A 21,680-nucleotide genomic window follows, 5' to 3' on the forward strand; every position below is an offset into this window, starting at 1 on the left:
TACTGTTATTGGTCTCACTGGTAAAGATTCAGTGGGCCTTGCTAAATATTAAATGTAGATATCCTGCTTTGTATATAGACAGCACTTCAGAGATGAATGCTTGGTGTTCACCTTGTGCCAGATGTTGACATCTGACCATCATTTTCTCTGTATTGTTGTTTTCAGGCAGAGGCAGAGGTGAATGTGGTTTCTACCAAAGAAGCTTTGATGAAGTAGAGGGGGTGTTTGTCCGAGGAGGCGGCAGGGAAATGCACAGGTCACAGAGCTGGGAGGAAAGGTAACTGGAGGAGTCACATCTTGGGATAAAGATTCTTGGTGTAAAAGCATTTTTTCTCTGCTTTCTGCAGAGGAGAAGGCTCTCTGTACAGTTACAAAGTTTCACTTTCCAAAAAATGCTACTAATGAAATAAGAGTTATGTTAGATGTGTTTAAATGATCCTTATTTTCTAGAGAAATACATTAATATTTTTGTCCCTGCATGGATATTTAATAGTTAATTAAATGTGCTATTTGATTAGTATTCAGTGAGAAGCATTTTCATTTTATTGTTTGTTGCTGTTAATCAAAGCATCTTCTCTATATTGCTTGTGACTTTGTATGAAGTCTTTCAAGATGAGCAAAGGCAGTTGCACAGATAATATACAAAGATGTCCATGTGATAATATTTATAATATAGAACAGTGGGAAATAAGCCAAACAACTTAATTTTAATGTGGTTTCTTATAAAACGGCATATCCACACAGGTGTTAATTGGTCTCTAAGTCATGTCTGACTCTTTCCTGACCCGATGAACTGTAGCTCAACCAGGCTCTTTTGTCCATGGGAGTTCCCAGGCAAAAATACCAGAGTGGGTTGCCATTTTCTCCTCCAGGGGATCTTCCCAACCCAGGGATCAAACCGGAGTCTCCTGCATTGGCAGGTGGATTCTTCACCTCTGAGTCACCAAGGAAGCCTTGTCCATAAAAGCTAGGAAGAGTTTGAGAATATTTAATCATGTGTAAAAACACATTCTGAAAGCAGTATATAAAGCTCTGTACATCAGATACCTAAAGTAAAACATGAATTTAATTAAAAATGTACCTAATAAAAAAAGTTTCTGGGTCTATGGAAGCTAGCTTTTGGTAGGTGAGACACTGGATATTTTTGCTTTCATATTTGTGTTTTTCTGTGTTTTCCAAATGTTAGGCAAAAACGATATATTTGTTTTATAATTTGAAAAGGAAATGCTGTTAAAGATAGGAAAGTGGGTGTCATGGATGGGAAATCTTTGTATTACTCTCATGTTCTTTTTGAAACTTCATTTTACCTTTTCTAGGGGTGACAGACGTTTTGACAAACCAGGACGAAAAGATGTAGGTAAGACTTTCTGTTTTGAAGTATTTTTATATGCATTTCCATGGCATTAGTTCTTAACAAGGCTCACAAAGGATACCTTAATTAAAAATTGACTCAGTTACTTGCCTCTCTCCAGTAGATGGGGTTGTAACATTGCTTGCATTTAGAGTTCCATGGTTATTTGAGGGCTGTATTGCATGAAACCAAGGATAATAAATACAACCATTAGGATTTACTTGGTTTAACTTTTTAAGTCTGTGTGTTCTCTGCAAGACTTATTCTTTATTAAGGCTACCTTATGAACTGAAATTTCAAGTTAGGAAGCAGCCTATTTACTCCTTTTCCAGTGCCTCTCACAGCTGAGAAGAAATAGAGAAAATGCTAGAAGGTTTGCTTTTGTATCTAAGAGCAAAGGCTAAAACTGTGACAGTTTTTACTTTAGTCATTTATTCATCTGGTCTTTTTGATAAATGATGGTCTTTCTTAAAGGGCAATTTTCACATTAGATCTATAAAAATATTTTATAGTGGCTTTTATTGAATGCTTTTTAATACGATGTTCACTTTGGCTTATTAAACTATGCTAATGATTCTGAACTTTTATAAGTAATCCACTTTTGTTGAAAATGTTGTAAATTAAAGAAAAAAGTTGCTCCTGCTATGTCTTACAGTCTACCAGAATAGCAGTACTTGGCTAGTTTGTTGAGACACACTGACATACTGGTCAATTGTGAGATACCCTTTGACAGCAAATTAAGATAATTTAAATACTGAAAGTTCAGAATGATTTGTTCTTTATAAAATTAGAGACTGTTCTTATCATGTATTTGCTTCTTATATATGGAGAAATGGGTGGAATTAGAAACGTGGGTAAGAATTGTGCATGACCTTTGTGAATACCCACAGGAGAATGTAGAGGCAGAAAAAGCCCTGTACTACTCAAATTATAATTTCTGTTCATTAGGAATCATCTTACAGTAATGATTCTGTGAGGATGGAATTAAAAGATCATTAAAGTAAAATCTAGGTGGTACAGAAAGGTTCAACTCAGTGCATTTTGAAATTCTTGGAAGCAGGCATAGCAATTTGGGCTGTTAGGTTGCTGCTGGCAGTTGGTAATAAGGGCTTGTACTTATATAAGGTGCTTCCTTGGTGGCTCAGATAGTAAAGAATCCACCTGCAATGCAGGATACCCAAGTTTGATCCCTGGGTTGGGAATATCCCCTGTTGAAGGAAATGGCTTACCCACTCCACTATTCTTGCCTTGAGAATTCCATTGACAGAGGAGCCTGGTGGGCTACAGTCCATGGGGTCAGAAGAGTAGGACGCAACTGAGCAACTAACACAGCAACAACACACATATATAAAAGTGGGCTTTATGGTTTTTCATATCTGCTTGTCTTTGGTTTATTGGGACTGTTAAGCTGTCTGTATTGGTTTCCACAAGCATTTTTAACATCATTCCATTGTGGTCTCCTGGATCATGTATCCGAGACATTGTGGTCTCCTGGATCATGTATCTGAGATTCTGTCACTAATTTCCCAGGTGGCCCAGGTAAGTGAGCAATAGAGCCAAGAGTCAGAGCTGCTGGTCCCACTTTCTAGTAAATTCTCCCTCTTTCAGTTTGCACTCCATTCACCTGAAAGGATAATGGGGCCTTTGTAGAAAACTTAATCTCCTTAACACAGAAGCTGTGATTCTTTGAAATGAAAGAATCATTTTCCCAGAAGCTTTCAATCTCCTAGACAAAAGTATTTGATTGCATTTTTTAGCTGTCTGTTATTACATAGCATTAGTATACCAACAGAGTTTTTTGGGGGGATAGTGTGTATGTGTCTAGGGAAAGTCATATCTAATTTTCAGATGCAAAGTTTATGTATAAATAGTACAGTAGGAGATTACTTTGGCTTGAATGGAGAAGGTCCTGCATCTGTATTGAGACTGAGAGGCCAGACAGGCCTGTCCACTTCCTAGTTAGGCCACTTTGGGCATCCTCTGTGTGTGACCTGCGTAAGTGATGTGAGGCTCTTAGGGGAAAACATACCATGTAAATCTTCAATGCTACTTTATTTTCACAGGTTAGGTGAATTTTGTTACTTTATTATAGAAATAAGAATTTCTGCTGTCTTATCTGTATTACAGCAGTCTTGAGTTGGAAAATAATCTGTTGTTCTAGCTAGTATTTAAGAATGCCTAAGGTTTTTAAACTGCAAAAGTTCTCAATAATTAAGTTTCTGTGTCCTTGATATACTTTGCTATTATCAGTCTTAGACCACTTAAGAGTTCTTTATTTTTTTCTCCTTTTGGTCAAAGAATAGGAAAATGTGACTTGCTGCTGTGCCCTGCTTTTCACAACTACTTGCCTTTACTGTCTAGAATTTATTTCAAGAAATGATTCCTGTGTGGGTCATCACCAGTGGGGAGGGTTCATCTTTCCCTTTGCCTGCATAGGACTGGATAAGGGAGATTTCAGAAGAGCAGCAACAAATCTGTTTGAAATCTGATAGGGTGACATTTTTGGGTCTTGTTTTGGTTGGGGACAGTTTGATTTTTTTTTAATGGAAATGACAAGTATACAAAGATAGTCTTAAGTTAAACCAGAGGTAAGGGAAAGGGTTCATCCTCGTACATGTAAAATTAAAATAGCAGAGAAAGCATAATTTTCATGGAGTATTAGATTTGGAAAGAAATAATAGAGTTCATCCAGTCCAACCTCCTACTGGTGAATAAACACTCATTTTGTGTTTATAGAAAAAACTATTTGAAGTTTGAAACAGGAATTTGGGTTTGAAAATGCTTCATTGCCTAATTATTTTTTGCTTTTTCTAGTGGAGGTTTTTTTCCCTGAGTTAAATTATATGCAAACCTTTATATCTACAAAAATATAAATATGTTTGCATCTATGAGGTTTTTATACCATTGAATGGATCCTAAGTAGAAAGGTAAAGTTTTTACTTTGGTCGGAAGTCATTCAGGTGAATAGTTGTAATTTTTAAATCACTATTTGATTAATGTACACAATAGCTTTAAAGTAGATAAAATTTTGCATCTCTTTGCCTAATACCACCCTGCAGTTTCCATCAGGCTAGTGCTTATTTTACTTGCTCTGATCACTTTCTGCCACAAATACATGAATATGTGAGTGTGTTTGAGTGTCATGCCCAAATGATTTTACAGTTATGGTTAAATCTATTTTTTGCTGTTTTCTTGTGAATATTTGTTCTTAGCTGTTAAAAATTAAGGGGGTAATATTTACCCCAGTTTGGTTTTATAAAGAACCAAAGGAATGATCTTTGTTGTCTTGAAAAAAGTAGCAGTTTTGAAAGGATTTTCACTAAATATTATGAAATCATCATTCTACCTAGGGAGCTAGGTTTGAAACTAGACTGTTGCTCCAACTGGCAGATGAAAATGAAAAATTTATGACTGATTTACCTAGAGTTCAGCTGTGTGAAGTGTGTCCCTTTTACCTTCATTAATGGTATCATACCACATTCATACAAACTCACCAACAGCATTTCTGTTGTTATACATAATCTGTTACTTTCACATTCATTGATTTCAGCAGATAACCACAGAGAGAAACTTTGTATAATGTTATATTTCCACAACATGTATTGTTAGCTCAGCCAATTTTTTAACAGGTGGAGGCTTGATCACCATGATGTAATCAGAAAGATGTAATCAGCATTGGAAAAAGAAAACATGAGATACGATGAAGGAAAAATAGCTGCATAACTGGCTGAGTGTATTTAATACATTAGAAAATAGGGTGCTAAAATAGATACTTCTTACTCTGTCAGTCCTGTTTCAGAGATCTGAAAATTGTCAATGCTTTGTCCGTTGATGTGGATATCCAGGTCAGTCCTGTTTGGGCTCTTGGAGACCAGAGGAGTTTGAAATTCAGGAGTAGTCTTGTCAAAATTCTCCATCTTGATTTGATATTCACCTTTGGAGCCTCGGGCCAACAGAGATGCAAAACAGTGATGCAACATGATCTCGGAGGGCAGGTAGGATGTCCTCCTCTGGCACGTTTCTCCAGTGCCTTCCTGCATTGCTGAAAGGAACACAACTAATTCAAAGTGGGGAGGATTTTCATGCTGGAGCAGAGTAGCCAGAGGACTTGATGGTATAATAGAGTGGTAGTAGGTGAGTGGAAAGATAAAGAATGGACACTCCTCGGAACTGATGCCATCAAGGTGAAAGTCCACACTGGTCTGGTAGAGTTTGCCGTTCTCTCGTTCCTGATAGAGCACAGCTGAGACCCGAACATTGGTTAGAGGGCTAGGTCGAGTGTTGGCCACTTGGAAAATGAGATTAGGTTTGCCATCTATGTGAGCTACTACTGCTAAGTCAGTAAAGCGAATTGAGAAAGCTCGATTTTTTGGCCGGGCAATCTTCGCCACAAAGGCACCTAAATTAGAAACCATTGAATTTTTTTTTAGAACGAACACTAGAAATGTCGTTACCTTTTCTGAATGACAAGGATCTAGCAAATTGTTATACATTTCTTAGTGTCGTGCCTGCCAAATAATTTAGGAATTCAACTTACTGATAATTTCTCATTAGCCTGAAGCGTTTTTCAAAACAGTACATAAATTCTTATTTTAAAACTGGTTTCAAAATGGATAAGGAAAATTCGTTTGTCATGTAGAAATGTAAAACTTTAAGTTTGTTACGAGGTCAGAGAGTGGTCATTGCCTATATTCCTACCCCTGCTTTTAAATAAAGGTAACAGAAAATAAATGCAATTTAGCTGCCACCAGATTACTTCAAGTTGAAATAGAGATTAGATTCATAAGTAGAATGATTTGGGGTAGGGAAGGGACCAGTAGAATAAGTGGTCCATTGAAGAACTTTTAACTTTGAAATTTATACAAAGCCTTTTTTCTTTTAAAAAGGCTCTGGCTCTCAGGTGATTTGAGTGTATGCTTCAAGTGCATCCTCCTCCCCACCACCGCCCCCCCCAACTCTAGATCAGGGTTTCTTAACTACTACTGTGCCTCAGATGTTGGCAGGCTGGTGAGGTCTATGGACCTCTTATCAAAATTATGCTTTAAATGCATTAAAGTAAAATACATAAAAAGGAAGCCAAATGTATATATTTTTTTTTCTTCTTGCTAAGGATGTATATTCTTGTTCTTTATCATGCAGTACTGACTGTGGTACTCTGGGCTCACTAGTATTGCATAAATGTTGAAAAGATGAATTCAGGAGAAAATTCTAGCCCAGTAAAGGTTAACAACAACAAAAAAATCAAATTCCTCTGTTAGGTAAAATGACTGTCATAATATGCATTGAACACATTTATTCACTTATTCAAGAAAATATTTAGCTCCTTTGAAAAATTCCTTTTAGATTTTTTTGTTCATATGTTTCTGGCTACTGTCATAATAATCCCTTTTTTCTTAAAATTTAAATATAAATTTAAAATTTAAATATAGAGTCAAATTTTTAAAAATTTGTCCTATTGTTTGACCCAAGACACTTTTCTAGTCTCAGGCATTACTTGTCAATAATGCAAATAAATTATTCTGGAATACGATTGCTTATAACTGACTATACCCATTCCAAAACATTCCTATGCTTTTTTAAAGAACAAAAACAATTACCTGTGATAAAAGCCTCTAGCATGAGGCCTAGGAGCATTTGTATGGCAAGGAGGGCGATTGCACTTGGACAGTCACCACTGGGGAACATTGTGCCGTAACCAATTGTGAGCTGTGTCTCCAGGGAGAAGGAGAATGCTGCTGTGAAACTGGTGATGTACTTGACGCAGATAGTGTGGTTTTCAGGTGGGGCGTCATGATCTAGTCCCAGGTCACCATTCATCTCAGCTAGAATATACCAGAGCACTGCAAAGACAAGCCAGTGGATAACAAAAGAGGCGGAGAAAACCAGCATCATCCAGCGCCAGCGCATGTCCATTAGGATTCCCCAAGCGTCTCGAAGATACGCAAGGCCTGTTTGAGCGCCATCCATTTGAAGCGTGCTGTGACCATCCTTGGTAACCATCCTCTGGTGTCTCTCAGTCAGGAGAGGAGCAATAACTTTGCAGTGACTGCCATCCATCTCAGGCTGTAATGCTCTGAAATCGAGAGTGCATTAGTAAACCCTAAACTGTTTCATAGTTAATATTATTTAAATCTTGAGACTTAGTTTTGCAAATTTTTTTTTTAAATGCTTCCTCGACTACCAGGCAGGCTTTCCCAGTCTGATAGCTCTTTCTGTTTTCACATAAGGGAGCATTTACTCAGTCATTCGTTGGACAGCTAATCATGATTTGCCTTGAGGTATCTCTTACTGGTTCCTTCAAGGACTGTTAAAGTATTGTTTGGGATTTTAAAAAATTTCTGAGGGCTGGGGTTACCATTCGTATCTTTTTTGACACTTTTTTATTTTTCTTGCACAAGTCTAGGCTTCAAGTATGTATTGATTTGACTAAATGTTATGTGTAAATAGCTTTTCATAATTAATTACTAGCTTATAACTGAATAATGAAAAGGAATGTTAAATATCTGTTCCTTTTTAAAATAGAAATCATTTAGAAGTGTAGTGTTTAGCTGACTGAAAATGTTTTGAAGCCAAACTTAGTGCTAGGGTAAGATTAAGCTTTTAGAGATCTGTAGTTCTACTGTATGTTTTATAATTAGCCTATTTAAAGTTTTATAATTAGATTTTATTTGTTTTTGTTACTTTGTGGCCATTTTCATGGAGGCTTTCCTTCTGTGGCTGGTGGATTGCCACCCTTATGAATATTCTAGATTCTGACTAGATAGTAAATAATTTTCTCTCTACCCAAAATAAGAAACTCCAGGTAGAGATTCCAAGGTAATATTAATTTTGGAAATAAATGAACCCGTAGAAAAAGCTTCAAGTTCAATGAACTAAAATAATCATTAAGGCATCAAATGACAGTTTTTAAAACATATTAGTAAAACTAGCTTTTAGCTGTAGTCAGTTTTCAGCTGTGTTTTTGTTTTCTGTGTGTGGTGCATAGAAATCTAACATGTGCTTTCCATGTGACCATCCTTGCATACCACAGAGGTGCAGAGGACTTAGGCAGAGGCAGCCAGGAACAGAACGGGAGATGCAACTTAGCTTCCCTTGGGTGCGCCTTTCTTCTCTGCCTCAGTCCAGTACTTGGCGTTTGTATGTGACTCTCTTTTTTGAGGCTTCTTCCTTCAGAAGTAGATACCCTTGGAAGTGTTGTGTATCACCTTCGTCCCTTTTGAATAACAGCAATGTTTAAGAAGGTAACTGGAGGCGTGTGGAGCTAGGCAAGGCTGATTTAATATTTATTGCTGATATTAGAGACATTCTCTTATATTTTCTTTAGATTTGAGTTGCTGATGGAACACTGGGTTGACTGTTAAATTTCTTTAGATTAGATGGTCATTTCAGTTTCATATTATAAATTTAAAAAATCTTAGGGCCTTAATGTCTTGTAATTTATTATCCTAACAAGTTGTCATTATCGTTTTATTTAGTGTTTATTTTTTTTCTTGGCACACTATTTAATGACTCATTTTATTAGATTTTTTTGATGTTTTAGAAGACCTGATCTCCTCTCTTTTGTAAATTATAATAATAACAAAATATAAATATTTCATATTGCATTGTCTCTAATTCTTTGGAATCTCAGCAAGATAGACATCCATATCCCATTTTTCAGGTGAGATCACTGAGGGTCAAAATTTTCACAGGGCGTATGGATTGTTTTCCAAGTTTGGCTAACTTTACAGTTGTTGTTGTTTTTTTTTTTTAAACTCCAAGAAGCTGCCTAATTTAGAGAGTTTGGCGAGATAAAAGTCTTCTCAAGATAATTGATACTGCATTCACAAGACAGTCTTTGACAGCCTAATTTTTAGCACCTTTAGTAGATGTTCTTCCTGTCCCCATAAATGTCTCAAGTATCCATTTTAAATCATTGTTAGCTTTATGCATGATTTTTACGTCAATAATGATTAATTGGACTAGCTAATACACATTGTTGATTATGTGCCAGGAATCATACCAGACACTTCACATATATTGACTCATGTGAAGCCAATAGCTTCACAGAATAACAGAGTAACTTCTTGGGCTATTTGTCACTTTATTGGTATTAATATTGTTTCTTATGCGTGCCTGCGTGCTTGGTCATGTCTGACACTTGGTGATCTCATGGACTGTTGCCCGCCAGGCTCCTCTGTCAATGGGATTCTTTAGGCAAAAATACTGGAATGGGTTACCATTTCCTCCTCCAGGGGATCTTCCTGACCCAGGGATCGAACCAGTGTCTCTTACATCTCCTGCATTGGCAGGCAGGTTCTTTAGTACTGAGTCACCTGGGAAGCCCAATGTTTCTTAACTTTCATACCAATAAGTACCATTATTAATGACATTTTATAGGTAATGAAGCTGAGGCACAGTACGTTTCCTAAGATCATAAAAGCAGTAAGTGGTAGTGAATTTCTGCTCAGTAGACCAGAGTCAGTGCTATATTGCCTCAAAAATAGACATTTTGACCTAGTTATTAGCCTTTGTGAATAACACAGTGCTCATTTGACTAGTTTGTCCAAGAACCCTACTGAGTATTCTTCAAAAATGCTTAGGCTAAGACCTGTGATTTATAGACAAGAAATATATTTTCAATTAAGAAAGACATCTTGCATAGTTTGAAGATTAGTAAAATCAGAATTATTACAGTCTAGTCTTGGGTTCTGCAGAACAGTAGAGTTAAAATGTTCAGAAGACAGTTCTTATAAAACATTGCCAAATTTGTAATTTACCAGATAAGAAAATAATTTTAAAAATTACTACTTTCATCGTAATTTTATGAAAGAAAAGACATTCTGACACTTGAAGGATATAGCAATAAAGGGTAATTGGCTGCCTGCAGCAAGCTGATGAACTGCTATGTGGTTTTGCATTGTCCGTGTCTTTGACCTTTATTGTTTCTTGCTTTCTGCCTATTTTGGCAGATGCCCATTGTCGACCTGTACACTAGTGGTGTTCCACTTACGGAATCACTGATTGTTTATTGTGTCACAGTAATTTGTGAGGGGGAAGGTCCATGATTCTTCTTGATTTCAGCCTGCTTCATTAAGTTATAAAATTCATTACCTGACGAGATAGCCTTTGTATACACACTATAGCTAATAAAATTAATTGTTCTAATTTGGGCCTTTTTTCAGGATTGTAGCTTCTTCCTTACAAATTTTGTAGCAGTCTTGTTCTAGGTTTTTTCAATTTTTTTTTCCTCTTGCAACTGAATAAATACAAGGAAAAGCCTTTGAACAGAAGGCTAATATCAAAACAGTGGCTCATTATCCTTTTTATATATAAAACCATCCTAGATCTTGTTTAGATGGTGTTGGAAAGTAGAGTAGTTGAGAGAAGTAAGATTTTGATCCCCACTTAACAGATTACCCTGAATAATTCCGTTCTTTGGACTTGGGTAGTCAGTGTGGTTTAGCATAACGAAGACAGGGTGGGAAATGTAGCTGACAGGGTTCTGGCTCTGTTAGTTACATAGCTGTGTCAGTTTGGGCAAGCCAGCCAATCCCCTTGGCCAGGTTTCCTTACATTAAAGAGAGAAAGAAAAGAGGGAATTAAATAACATGCCCCTTTAAAGTCCTACATGTTTGTAAACTTACTACCATTTCCCTCAACTCTTACAGGTTTCTTGTATGATTGTTTTCTATATGATTTTACATCTACTCATATGACATTTAAAGCATTAAATTATTGTTGCCTAATACATGTAGATTTTCTTTCCATCAAATTTAAAAGTGTTTGATGGACAGACATTATGCTACTGTATTTCAAGGTAATTTTTATATCCCTACAGGCACACAAGTGCTTTTTGAATGTTTTCGTCTTAGTCTGTATTTATGTGATTCTTGTAAATTGGTCCCAGTAGAACACAGAATAGAAGCTCAGTATGGTTTCCTTGTATTTCTCTGTGTGGGCCAAAAAATATTTGCCCACATATAAATCATTTGATGGAAAAAAATTGTACTTTATAAAAATGATATTTTGGCTGCTTCATTGGTCATCAAAATAATGAACTCATTCTACTCATTAGGTTGTAGCACTCAAAATTATGTCTTTTATTGTCGTGTTGTAATGCGGTAGTGCAGCTCATATTAAACAGTTAGTTATAAGTAACTATAGTTGTTACGTGATTAAAGTATTACCATATATTTGCTCACTTCTGGTGGAAACACTTTCAAGACTGTAGAGAGAGTCCTAATCATCTCTCCTGCCCTCCCATAATTGGGACAAACAGTGTGAGTTCTAATTCTGTTATATAAGCTCAGAGGTTCTTTTATATTTTAATTTCTTATTTGTAAAAGTACATAATTTCAGCAGTAATTTCATGCTTAAAAAGAAATTAGGATACTCGTTATTTTTCCTATGGGTTAAAAAGATAAAAACAAATTTATTTTTGCCTTTTTTTTTTTTTAATGCTCATTTTTGGTTTCTTTAATCCTGTCCAGAAGAAAAAGATATGTTTGTTTTTTTTGAAAGCCACTGAATTTTTTCTAGGATTTCTCTTTTCTCATTTCTGTATTATAATGCAGAATTAGTACACATTTAGTAAAAGAAGAAAATTTTCAATAATGCTTTCAATAAGACTGTTACTCTGTTCCTAAAATTAAGGAAAAAGAATAAGGAATGTATAACCCTATAGGTAATGTCTTTGTTTTAAACTATTGGCAATATCTAGTTCTGCCCCTATTTGTCAGTCAGTTTTTTCCTCTTGTTTCCCTTAAGGAAAGAAATAGGATTGAGTATTATCGCAGGTACTCACCAGTTCTTTTGCTGGGTCAGCCTATGTACAGAGGCAGGTCTTGAGGAAACTTTCAGTCTGTCTTTTTGATAAGGTAATTTTAATCTACAAGTCCAGTTTGTAGGTTCTCTTCTTGGACTGGGTTTACAGTTCACATTCCTCTGTTTTTAATGTCGTGGGGGCTGGTTTCAAGCTGAAGCTGATGTGATTGGTCACTTGGTCTGCAGGGGGGCCAATTAGCTCTGATCATGTGGAAAAGAATGCTGGTTTGTTAGGAGGTCTTTCTTTACTCAACACAACTCTGGAGAAAGCCTCCAGAACTGACTTGGAGAAGGGGTGCATTTTTTCCCTCTAATCAGGACCGGTCTTTAGTAAGTTTGCATAATCTTACTTAAGAGTTTATTTAAAAGTTCAAAGGGATAAAATTCCCTGCAAGATTTCCTTTCAGCCGTCTTTCCTTATATAGCATGTTGAAGTGTGAGATGTTTCCTTTACTAATCTTTTTTTCCTCCGTTTCTTTGGGGAACATTTCCTTGGATAAGGACTTTAAGGTATAAGTTAACGAATTGATTTTATTAGTATTCTTTTCATATCCCATCTCATCAGAATGACTAACGTTAATTCTGGAACTAGTAATAGGTTAATTCCGTTACCTGAAATCTTTTGTGGGGGGTGGTAAGGAGGCAGACTTTTTTATTTTTTTATGGCTGTGTACAGAGAGCTTGAATAAAAATACATTTAATTGTTGGTTCCTTGCATTTATCTTTAAAAACACACTGGTGTAAAAGAACTGAAAAAGTTTCTTAAATCATGCTTCAGTGATCATTGAAGCATGACTTAAGAAAAAGTATGATGACATGTAATAAATACAGTGTTCACTGTACAGAAAATTAAACTTAATGTCTAAATATAATGTTTAGCTGGGAAATGTCTATGATCCAGCATTCAGCAACCTCCAAATGAGCTGTGGGATGGCTTTGTATAATGCCTTACTGAGCAACACTTTTCTCCACCTCCGTTAGCTGCTCATTTTAAAACTTTGATTGAATGTCACGTGTAAGGGGATCTGAGGTACAAAGGCTGCAATTGTTCAAAGTGAAGTCATGGATAGCCTGCTGGGGAAATTATTAATGTAGACCAATATAATGCTACTTAGAAGGTGAAATCCGCCTTTGTAGATTCCTCCTCCTTTCCCCCACCACAATTAAAAAAATACATTAATTCCGTCTTTGTTTTATTAATGCCAAGCATTTCAGCACAAGTTCAGACACAGCACTGGAAACTTTGACCTTCAGAACTAGAGAAGGTAAAAGCATCAAGCAGAGACTTGTGATGTGATGCGCCTTCTCTGTATGTTCTGGTAGGAATTACGCTTCGTATCGATTGCCAGGTAATGGCTTGTGGTTGCAGAGGGAAACCAGAGCTAATACAGTGCGATTCTGCCTTTCATAAAGAGGTATTGAAAGTGCATCTGCCATGTGTCTTGAACAGATGGTATAATAAGCAAAATAATAAAGATTTTACCAAAATTAGAAGCCTCTTTCCGTAATATATTGAGACAAATGATTTACAAGATGATTGTCAAGAAAGAAACATCTCAAATAAGTGTTCTGGTTTCTGCATTTTGCACTTTGAAAGTTGGCTGTCGTCTGTAAACAGTGATTCTTAATTGCTAACTGAATGGAAGTCGTAGACCTGTTCAGGAGTGCTTCCTCAGGGGCTTAGCACTCCCCTTATAATAGCCTGAGCAGTTAAATTCATTGGTGTTTGAATTTAATAGCACTGAAATGAGGTTAGCTGAGTTGAAACTGATACTGATACTGATATTAGACCAACTTCACCCAAAAGTAAGTGGGCCCTCCTGTTGAAACAGAACTAGTGATTTAAATTGGAGATGGCGCTAAAACATTCTATAAAGGAACATTGAATTTTTTTCCCTGCAAATTATAATGATTAAGAAAGATACCAAGATCAGGTACATTATTCTTTATTAAATAAATTCAATTCTGTATCCCGAAAATGTTGGCTTTGCTTTCTGGCTAAACCATTCCAGTATATAACCCATATTTGTACCACATTGAACCTGCAAGCAACAAAATCTTTAGTTGTAGTGCAATGTCTTGCCTGTGTACATATGTCATTTCACAAGTTTTAAACTTTAGCCATGGTCCCCAGTGCTCTTTCTTCCATAGTGTACTTCGCTTTCTTTAGAAGAGGCCTGGTCTCTTTCCAGTTCTGCATTGAAGCCCACTGCTGATCATCTTCCCCAGAGATTTCAGGCAGCGTCTGGGTATATACTAGCAGATGACTGAGCTCAAGGGTTATAGGACTGTGGGGTGTATTCAGACCACATGAGGTCTTTTTCAGAGTCTCATATACTGCAGCCCCTCCATCTCTCTTCCAACTGGGAACTGCAGTGTTTGCAGGACCGTGTTACCACTGGAGCAGATTATGATCCTCCTCAGGGGTTAGGATGGGAGAAAAATTGCAAATCTCTGGATATAGACTTAAAACTACTCCATCCTGGTTACCCTGAGTTTTGTTTACAATTGAGGGGGAAAAGAAAATACCAGTACCTGGATGGGATTCCCTTTCACTGTTTTTTCGGTATTAGGAAATATTTTTAGTGTTAATCAAAGAATCTGTATCTGAATAGAGGAATACAAAGTTACTTGTTAGAAAAATTTGCACATAAACAATCTTCAAAGTCCGTCCCATAATTCCACTTTTGCTTTTGGAGTTTGGGCACTTGTAAGTTCCAAGTCTCACAGCTGTAGATTTTGTTGGCTGAGTGCCCTTTTGCTCCATCTGAAGTTTTCCATAAACACCATTTCTGGCTGCAAGTCAAACATGCACACAGGTGCCCTTTTACTGCTCTTTCTCCTTAGGAAGTCTACTCAATTAGACCAGACTAAAACCAATATTGCATTTTAATTTTATATTATTTTTAGAAGAGTCCTGTTTAGACTTAATACATTAAGGCAGAAACAACCAACTGTCTACTGCCAACGGGGAAAGTATTTATATATGTAGTACATTGTATTTTAGCACTTTCTGTATATCTTGAAGATGTATGAATATAAAATATACAGTTTTTACAGGTAGTACAGTTTGCTCATAAAACTGTTATGTTTGCCATATTGAATGCCACTTGTATTTCTTTACCTTTTAGGGGTCATAGATACCTTTGAGACTCTGGCAGAAACACTAGACCCTTTTCCCTGAAAAAAGACAAAGGCATGCCCGCATGCTGTGTACTTCCAGTTTAAGGATTCAGTACCCCCAATCTCTCTTATTGGCTGTGGTTAGGAATATTTGGTTCAGGCATTAATTTTTAAGTTATTTAATTATGTTTACTTTTAATCATCTTGTTTACAAGTTAATCTGTTAACATTTTTTTAAAAGTCAGCTGAAACATTTGGTTACTCAGCTTTGTCATATTACAGATGTTACAGAAGGAGAAAGACTTAAGTGCTGAGAAAGGCCATGTGGGTGTCCCTCATTCATTTTAGCCCTGGTCACTGGGGAGCCCTATAATTTTTAGACCTTAAAGGAACTTTGGTAGATACTGTCTTTTGAGTTGCCCGTGAACAACATTATCATTTAATTGTATCAGTAATACACAAATGTATTTATTTAACTCATTATAGAGTTGACGTTCTCGTTGGAACCCCCTCCCCCACTTCCCACCCAGATTTACACAAATATAAATCTGGTATAATCATTTAGGTTGTAAAGGATTTATTTTCATGTTTTAGAGCAATTCTTTGCATATGGGGTAGCTTTGGAAATGTGTATTTTATTAGATGGTACTTAGTTTTTTTTCCCCCTCAAAATAATTATTTCAAGTAAAATTGTTATATTGTTAATATATAAGTTGATCTTAACATTGTTTTAGGGGTACACATTTGACGTCGTTTGTCTGCTGGAAGATTAACAAATTTAGTTCCCTTTAGGAATCTTGGCAGTCTCTAGCCCCAAGCTTTTCTGTGCATGTCTATTTTTTTTTTTAAGAGTACTTTAGACTTAGATCCTAGAACTTCCTCTTTCGGCTTTAGTTTTTGCAGCATTTCTGGCTGCTTCTGATGGGTTTAATTTGTGAGTAAACCCTCGATTAGGAGTTTGAACATCTGTGTTCTCTTTCTGCTTTAGTCACTACTCAGCTGGGTGATGGGCTTCTCTGGTAGCTCAGATGATAACGAATCCACCTGCAATGTGGGAGACCTGGGTTCCATCCCTGGGTTGGGAAGATTCCCCTGGAGGAGGTCAAGGCAGCCCACTCTAGTATTCTGTCTGGAAGAATCCCATGGACATAGGAGCCTGGTGGGCTACAGTCCATGGAGTCTCAAAGGGTCAGACACGACTGAGTAAGTACAACATAGCACAGCTGTGTGACTGTGAGAGATCCCCTAGGGGTATCCCTTTCCTCACAGGAATAATGGAGGTGGTCAAGTTTGATTCAGCCCTTGTGGTAACTAAGAGGGTCGTATGAGATATTTCAGTACATTTAGTCAGTGTGCAAGCTGTCAACTCATTGTTTTATGTGTGTACCCCTGGGCAGTGGGCCAGGAGGGTAAGTGTTGTGTCTTAAGTCTCTTCTTTAGTTTTAATCCTGTGTTTTTAGTATCAGTATTTGTCCCTGGAGAAAGCCCTCATCTTAATGTGCTAGAGGTTTGAGTAAACAAACAAACAAAAAATGATAAAGTAGTACTATTTCTTTGGGGAAATACTCAGTAGTACTTAGCACTAAGTTGAATATACCTTATGGCCAGCAGTTTCACTCCTAGGTGAAGACCAACAGAAATGCAAACATATGCTTACCAAACTTCATATTCAAGAATGTTTGTCGCAGCACAGTTTATAATAGCAAAAAAAAAAAAAAGAAACAACCAAAATCAGTAGTAGAGTAATACAATGAGATCCCGTATCACAGTGCAAAAGAACAAGCTTCTGTTCTTTTTAACGATGTGGGTGAATTTCCTGAAATGTTCAGTGAAGGAAGCCAGGCGCACTACAGAATGAGAGAAAATATTTTGCAAATAGTGTGACAAGGACTTAATTTCCAGAATATACAAACAGCTCACACAATTAGCAACAAAAACTAGACAACCTAAGAGAAAAATGGGCAGAAGATCTAAGTAGACATTTCTCCAAAGAAGAAATAGAAATGTCCAGTAGGACGTGGAAGCATGCTAAATGGCTCTAATTATTAGAGAAATTCAAATCAAAACCACAACGAGGTACCCCCTCACTGTAATGCTCTAGTGTGTATGTAAATTCAGGCAGCTGAAAACAGCAAATAATAAGAAAAATCTTTGATTTGGAAATTCATATTTAAGCCACATAGTATACTGTGTTACAACCATTAATGTAGAAAAGCTTCAAAGAGGTAGCAGCGCTTAGCTTTGATCATCTTAAGTGATCTGGTGGTTTAACCTACACCTTTTTTTGAGGAGGAGAAAAAGGTATGTCACTGTATGAAGTCTGTCATTTGACCTAGTAATTTTACTCTTCGAGGTTTTTTTCAGAAGACGTGGTTCAGAAAAGCAAAACACGTATCACACAGATATCTCTTCCTAGGTTATCTAGTTCTCAATAAATTAGTTATGAAGTCAGTGTCCAGTGGGGAATTACCTAGCAGTTTTGCAACAGCAGCAGGATAAACCTGGTATATATCCATTCATATTATTATTAAGTTGGGCATGACCTAGCAACTGAGCAACAACAAAGATACATAATCACAGAGAAATAGTTGCTGTTTAAATGAAAAGTAGGTTTTGAAATAGTGGGTATACTGATTGAAACTACGTTTTAAAAATGTTATGTAAAAGCTAGCCATAAGTGCGTACAGTTTTATTTCTAAGATTGAGGAATTGGTATTTTTATTTTTAGTATCTTTAATATTTTTTTTGCAACTTACCATCTGTTAGAAAAAATTAATCAAAATCTGTTAGATCTGTTAGATCTAAATTAATCAAAATCTGTTAGAAAAAAATAATCAAAAACCAGTTTTTGATCAGTTAAGCATTTTGCCTTTCAGTTAAGTTCAGTCGCTCAGTTGTGTATGACTCTTTGTGACCCCATGAACCGCAGCATGCCAGGCCTCCCTGTCCATCACCAACTCCTGAAGTCCACCCAAACCCATGTCCATTGTGTCGGTGATGCCATCCAGCCATCTCATCCTCCATCGTCCCCTTCTCCTCCTGCCCTCAATCTTTCCCAGCATCAGGGTCTTTTCAAATGAGTCAGCTCTTCACATCAGGTGGCCAAAGTATTGGAGTTTGAGCTTCAACATCAGCCCTTCCAATGAACGCCCAGGACTGATCTCCTTTAGGATGGACTGGTTGGATCTCCTTACAGTCCAAGGGACTCTCAAGAGTCTTCTCCAACACCACAGTTCAAAAGCATCAATTCTTCGGTGCTCAGCCTTCTTCACAGTCCAACTCTCACATGCATACATGACCACTGGAAAAACCATAACCTTGATTAGACGCACCTTTGTTGCCAAAGTAATGTCTCTGCTTTTTAATATGCCATCTAGGTTGGTCATAACTTTCCTTCCAAGGAGTAAGCATCTTTTAGTTTCATGGCTGCATTCACCATCTGCAGTGATCTTGGAGCCCAGAAAAATAAAGTCAGCCACTGTTTCCACTGTTTCCCCATCTATTTGCCATGAAGTGATGGGACTGGATGCCATGATCCTCATTTTCTGAATGTTGAGCTTTAAACCAACTTTTTCACTCTCTTCTTTCACTTTCATCAAGAGGCTTTTTAGTTCTTCTTCACTTTCTGCCATAAGGGTGGTGTCATCTGCATATCTGAGGTTATCGATATTTCTCCCGGCAATCTTGATTCCAACTTGTGTTTCTTCCAGTCCAGCGTTTCTCATGATGTACTCTGCACATAAGTTAAATAAGCAGGGTGACAATATACAGCCTTGACGTCCTCCTCTTCCTATTTGGAACCAGTCTGTTGTTCCATGTCCAGTTCTAACTGTTGCTTCCTGACCTGCATACAGGTTTCTCAAGAGGCAGGTCAGGTGGTCTGGTATTCCATCTCTTTCAGAATTTTCCAGTTTATTGTGATCCACACAGTCAAAAGAGTTTGGCATAGTCATTAGTGGGTGTTTTGGGGGGCGGAGGGTGTGGCACTTATTTTGGTGCCTCCATTGGTTCTCAGAGCCTTAGTGTAAAAGTAGATGGAAATGAGTGTTTTGATCAGCTTGTCCATCAGGTATTTGTATTCCCAGTGTGCCTGGCACGTATTACTTGTGACTGAAAGATTACATGGGTTAAAAGTTATTTCCTATTGCTTACCAGTTTATACACATTAGGGATTTCTTTGTTTTAAATTTTTCTTCTGTATGTATAGCTGTATTTTTCATCAAGTCATATAATAGATGTGGGCTTTGTAAAATGTCTTGTTCTTTCTTATTCTTAGCAGGATAGCTTGGAACATCTAACCTTTCTAACCCAAGGGAAGATGTGGAAAGCACCTATAGTTGAACTCATAAAACTTGGTACTTGCTGTGCAATAAATATTTGTTAAATGAGTCAGAAGATTAACATGAGAATTGTAGTTACTTCATTTAAACAGTGGTATGTGATTTTGGACAGTTCCCATGGGTTATCTTTTTGATCCTCAGTATTCTCAGCTGTAAAATTGGAAAAATAATTTCTAATACTGAGGATTGTTACAACGATTAAATCGGTTAAATGAGTGTTTTTGTTAACTACGGCCGTGTAACAAGTTACTCCAAAACTTAGTGGCTGAAAACAGCAAGCATTTATTCCCTCAGTTTCTGTGGGCCAGGAAGAAGCAGCTTAGCTCCATCTCTTAGCTTAGGTCTGGCCTGGGTCTTCTGTGCGGTTTCAGTCATTTCAAGGCTCAGATCCACTTCCATGCCCACTCACAAGGCTGTTGGCAAGCCTTAGTTCTCTGCCATGTGGGCTTCTCACATGGCTGCCTCACAACAGGGCTGCTGGATTCCCTCAGAGAGAGCATCCAAGATGGAAGTTTTTAACTCAGTATCAGAAGTGACATCTCAATCAGGTCTACTGGATTCTGTTTGTTAGGAGCAAGTCAGTAAGTCCAGCCCACACTTAAGGTGAGGTAATTACACAAAGATCAGAAGACAGGGATTGTTGAGAGTTGTCTTGGAGGCTGCCTATAGTAATAAGATTTTGCCCAGCAAATAATTGTATCTGCCTCCCATTCCAAGATATTTTATCGTGTAATAGAACAACCCAAACGAACTTTTTGGCCAACCCAGTACTTGATAACAACCTAATAACTATTTGGGTAAACAGGATAGGGACTCTTTAATACATGTGAAATGGAATATAAGAGGATGACCAGAATTCCCTCATTTTCAAATATACAATTTTTTTCACTTTAATACAGTTTATTGGAAAGAATTGAGATTATAACTGAAAGAACATGTAACTTTTATAAACTGAGGATTCCAGTGTATGTTTTAGATTGTCAACCACATACTTTAATGTGAAATTTTCTATAGTTCATTATGAATTACATATGTTAGCACATGTGGTATAGTTACAGTGACTAACAAGTTTGTATGGTTTAAGTTTCTCTTGTCTTTTGAAAGTACCAATTTAGTTTTCTAGGTATAACAGTCTCTCTTTTACTGTTAATGTAACTCTTGAGTTGTATCCGGTTAGACATAACTTAGCTTTGAATTTTGTTCAAAAGCAATTTGTTGTATGCCTGTAATGTCCTTGGTGCCAGAGTAAATGACGAGTTGTAGCTTATACTTCCTATTTCTGAGTTTACAGTCTGTTTGGAATAAAAGAGAGGTTGAAGTTTACCGATACTTTGGACAGAATCACTGGTAGAAGTTGATATTAAATACGTTGATTTACTAAATCAGATAGTTAAAAGTATTGTACGACTTAGGGGAAAAAAAGGATATACTGGTAAGGGAGGATTGCCAGGTGAAAATAGGAAGGGTACAAAGCAGTCCATGTAACAGTCTGAGGGTAGCGTGGGAATGTGAATGAAGAATCTGTGTATACATGTGTAAGTATGAAGGTGAAGTGAAGTAGCTCGATCCTGTCCGACTCTTTGCGACCCTGTAGACTGTAGCCTACCAGGCTCTTCCCTCCATGGGATTCTCCAGGCAAGAATACTGGAGTGGGTTGCCATTTCCTTCTCCAGGGGATCTTCCTGACCCAGGGATCGAACCTGGGTCTCCCGCATTGCAGGCAGACGCTTTAACCTCTGAGCCACCAGGGTAGGCTATGCGTAAGTATAGCCATGGTCAATTTTTGAAAGGCTTTATAAGAAACTGTTGATGGTAGTTTTACTCTGGGGAATCTTGTATAGTGGATGCTTGATTTACTTTTCATTGCATGACAAAAAAAAGCACATATTATTTCTGTTTGAAAAAATAATTGCTCAGTCTTTGAACATTCAGCTTTAAGAAATGTGTCTAATAATATACTCATATATCCACAGATATTTTATTTCTACTGCCTGAACATTGAGAGGGACGTATTTGCAGAAAAGCTTGATTTGAGCAATTAAGTCTGTTTTCAAAATCCT

General features: G+C 37.1%; 2 protein-coding genes across 9 annotated transcripts in view; one reads left to right on the plus strand and one right to left on the minus strand.

The window, feature by feature from the left end:
- Positions 1 to 21,680, plus strand: part of GIGYF2 (GRB10 interacting GYF protein 2) — a 129,360-nt gene that overhangs the window by 53,799 nt on the left and 53,881 nt on the right. For 7 of the 8 annotated variants that reach the window (XM_024986645.2, XM_059882815.1, XM_024986654.2 and 4 more), the window contains 2 exon segments: positions 166 to 277; positions 1,317 to 1,357. The exons of the other annotated variant lie outside the window; for it this stretch is intronic. In XM_024986645.2, coding sequence (XP_024842413.1) covers positions 166 to 277; positions 1,317 to 1,357 — 153 coding nt within the window. 8 annotated transcript variants of the gene reach the window in all.
- KCNJ13 (potassium inwardly rectifying channel subfamily J member 13) lies at positions 4,854 to 12,239 on the minus strand. The gene is made up of 3 exons (NM_001193254.1): positions 12,138 to 12,239; positions 6,949 to 7,424; positions 4,854 to 5,750 (listed from the first exon to the last, which is right to left on the minus strand). Exons 2-3 carry the CDS (start codon positions 7,406 to 7,408, stop codon positions 5,128 to 5,130), a joined length of 1,083 nt encoding a protein of 360 aa, NP_001180183.1. The 5' UTR covers positions 7,409 to 7,424; positions 12,138 to 12,239; the 3' UTR covers positions 4,854 to 5,127.

The sequence above is a fragment of the Bos taurus genome, chromosome 3 (genome assembly GCF_002263795.3).
Source record: "Bos taurus isolate L1 Dominette 01449 registration number 42190680 breed Hereford chromosome 3, ARS-UCD2.0, whole genome shotgun sequence".
Taxonomy (NCBI): domain Eukaryota; kingdom Metazoa; phylum Chordata; class Mammalia; order Artiodactyla; family Bovidae; genus Bos; species Bos taurus.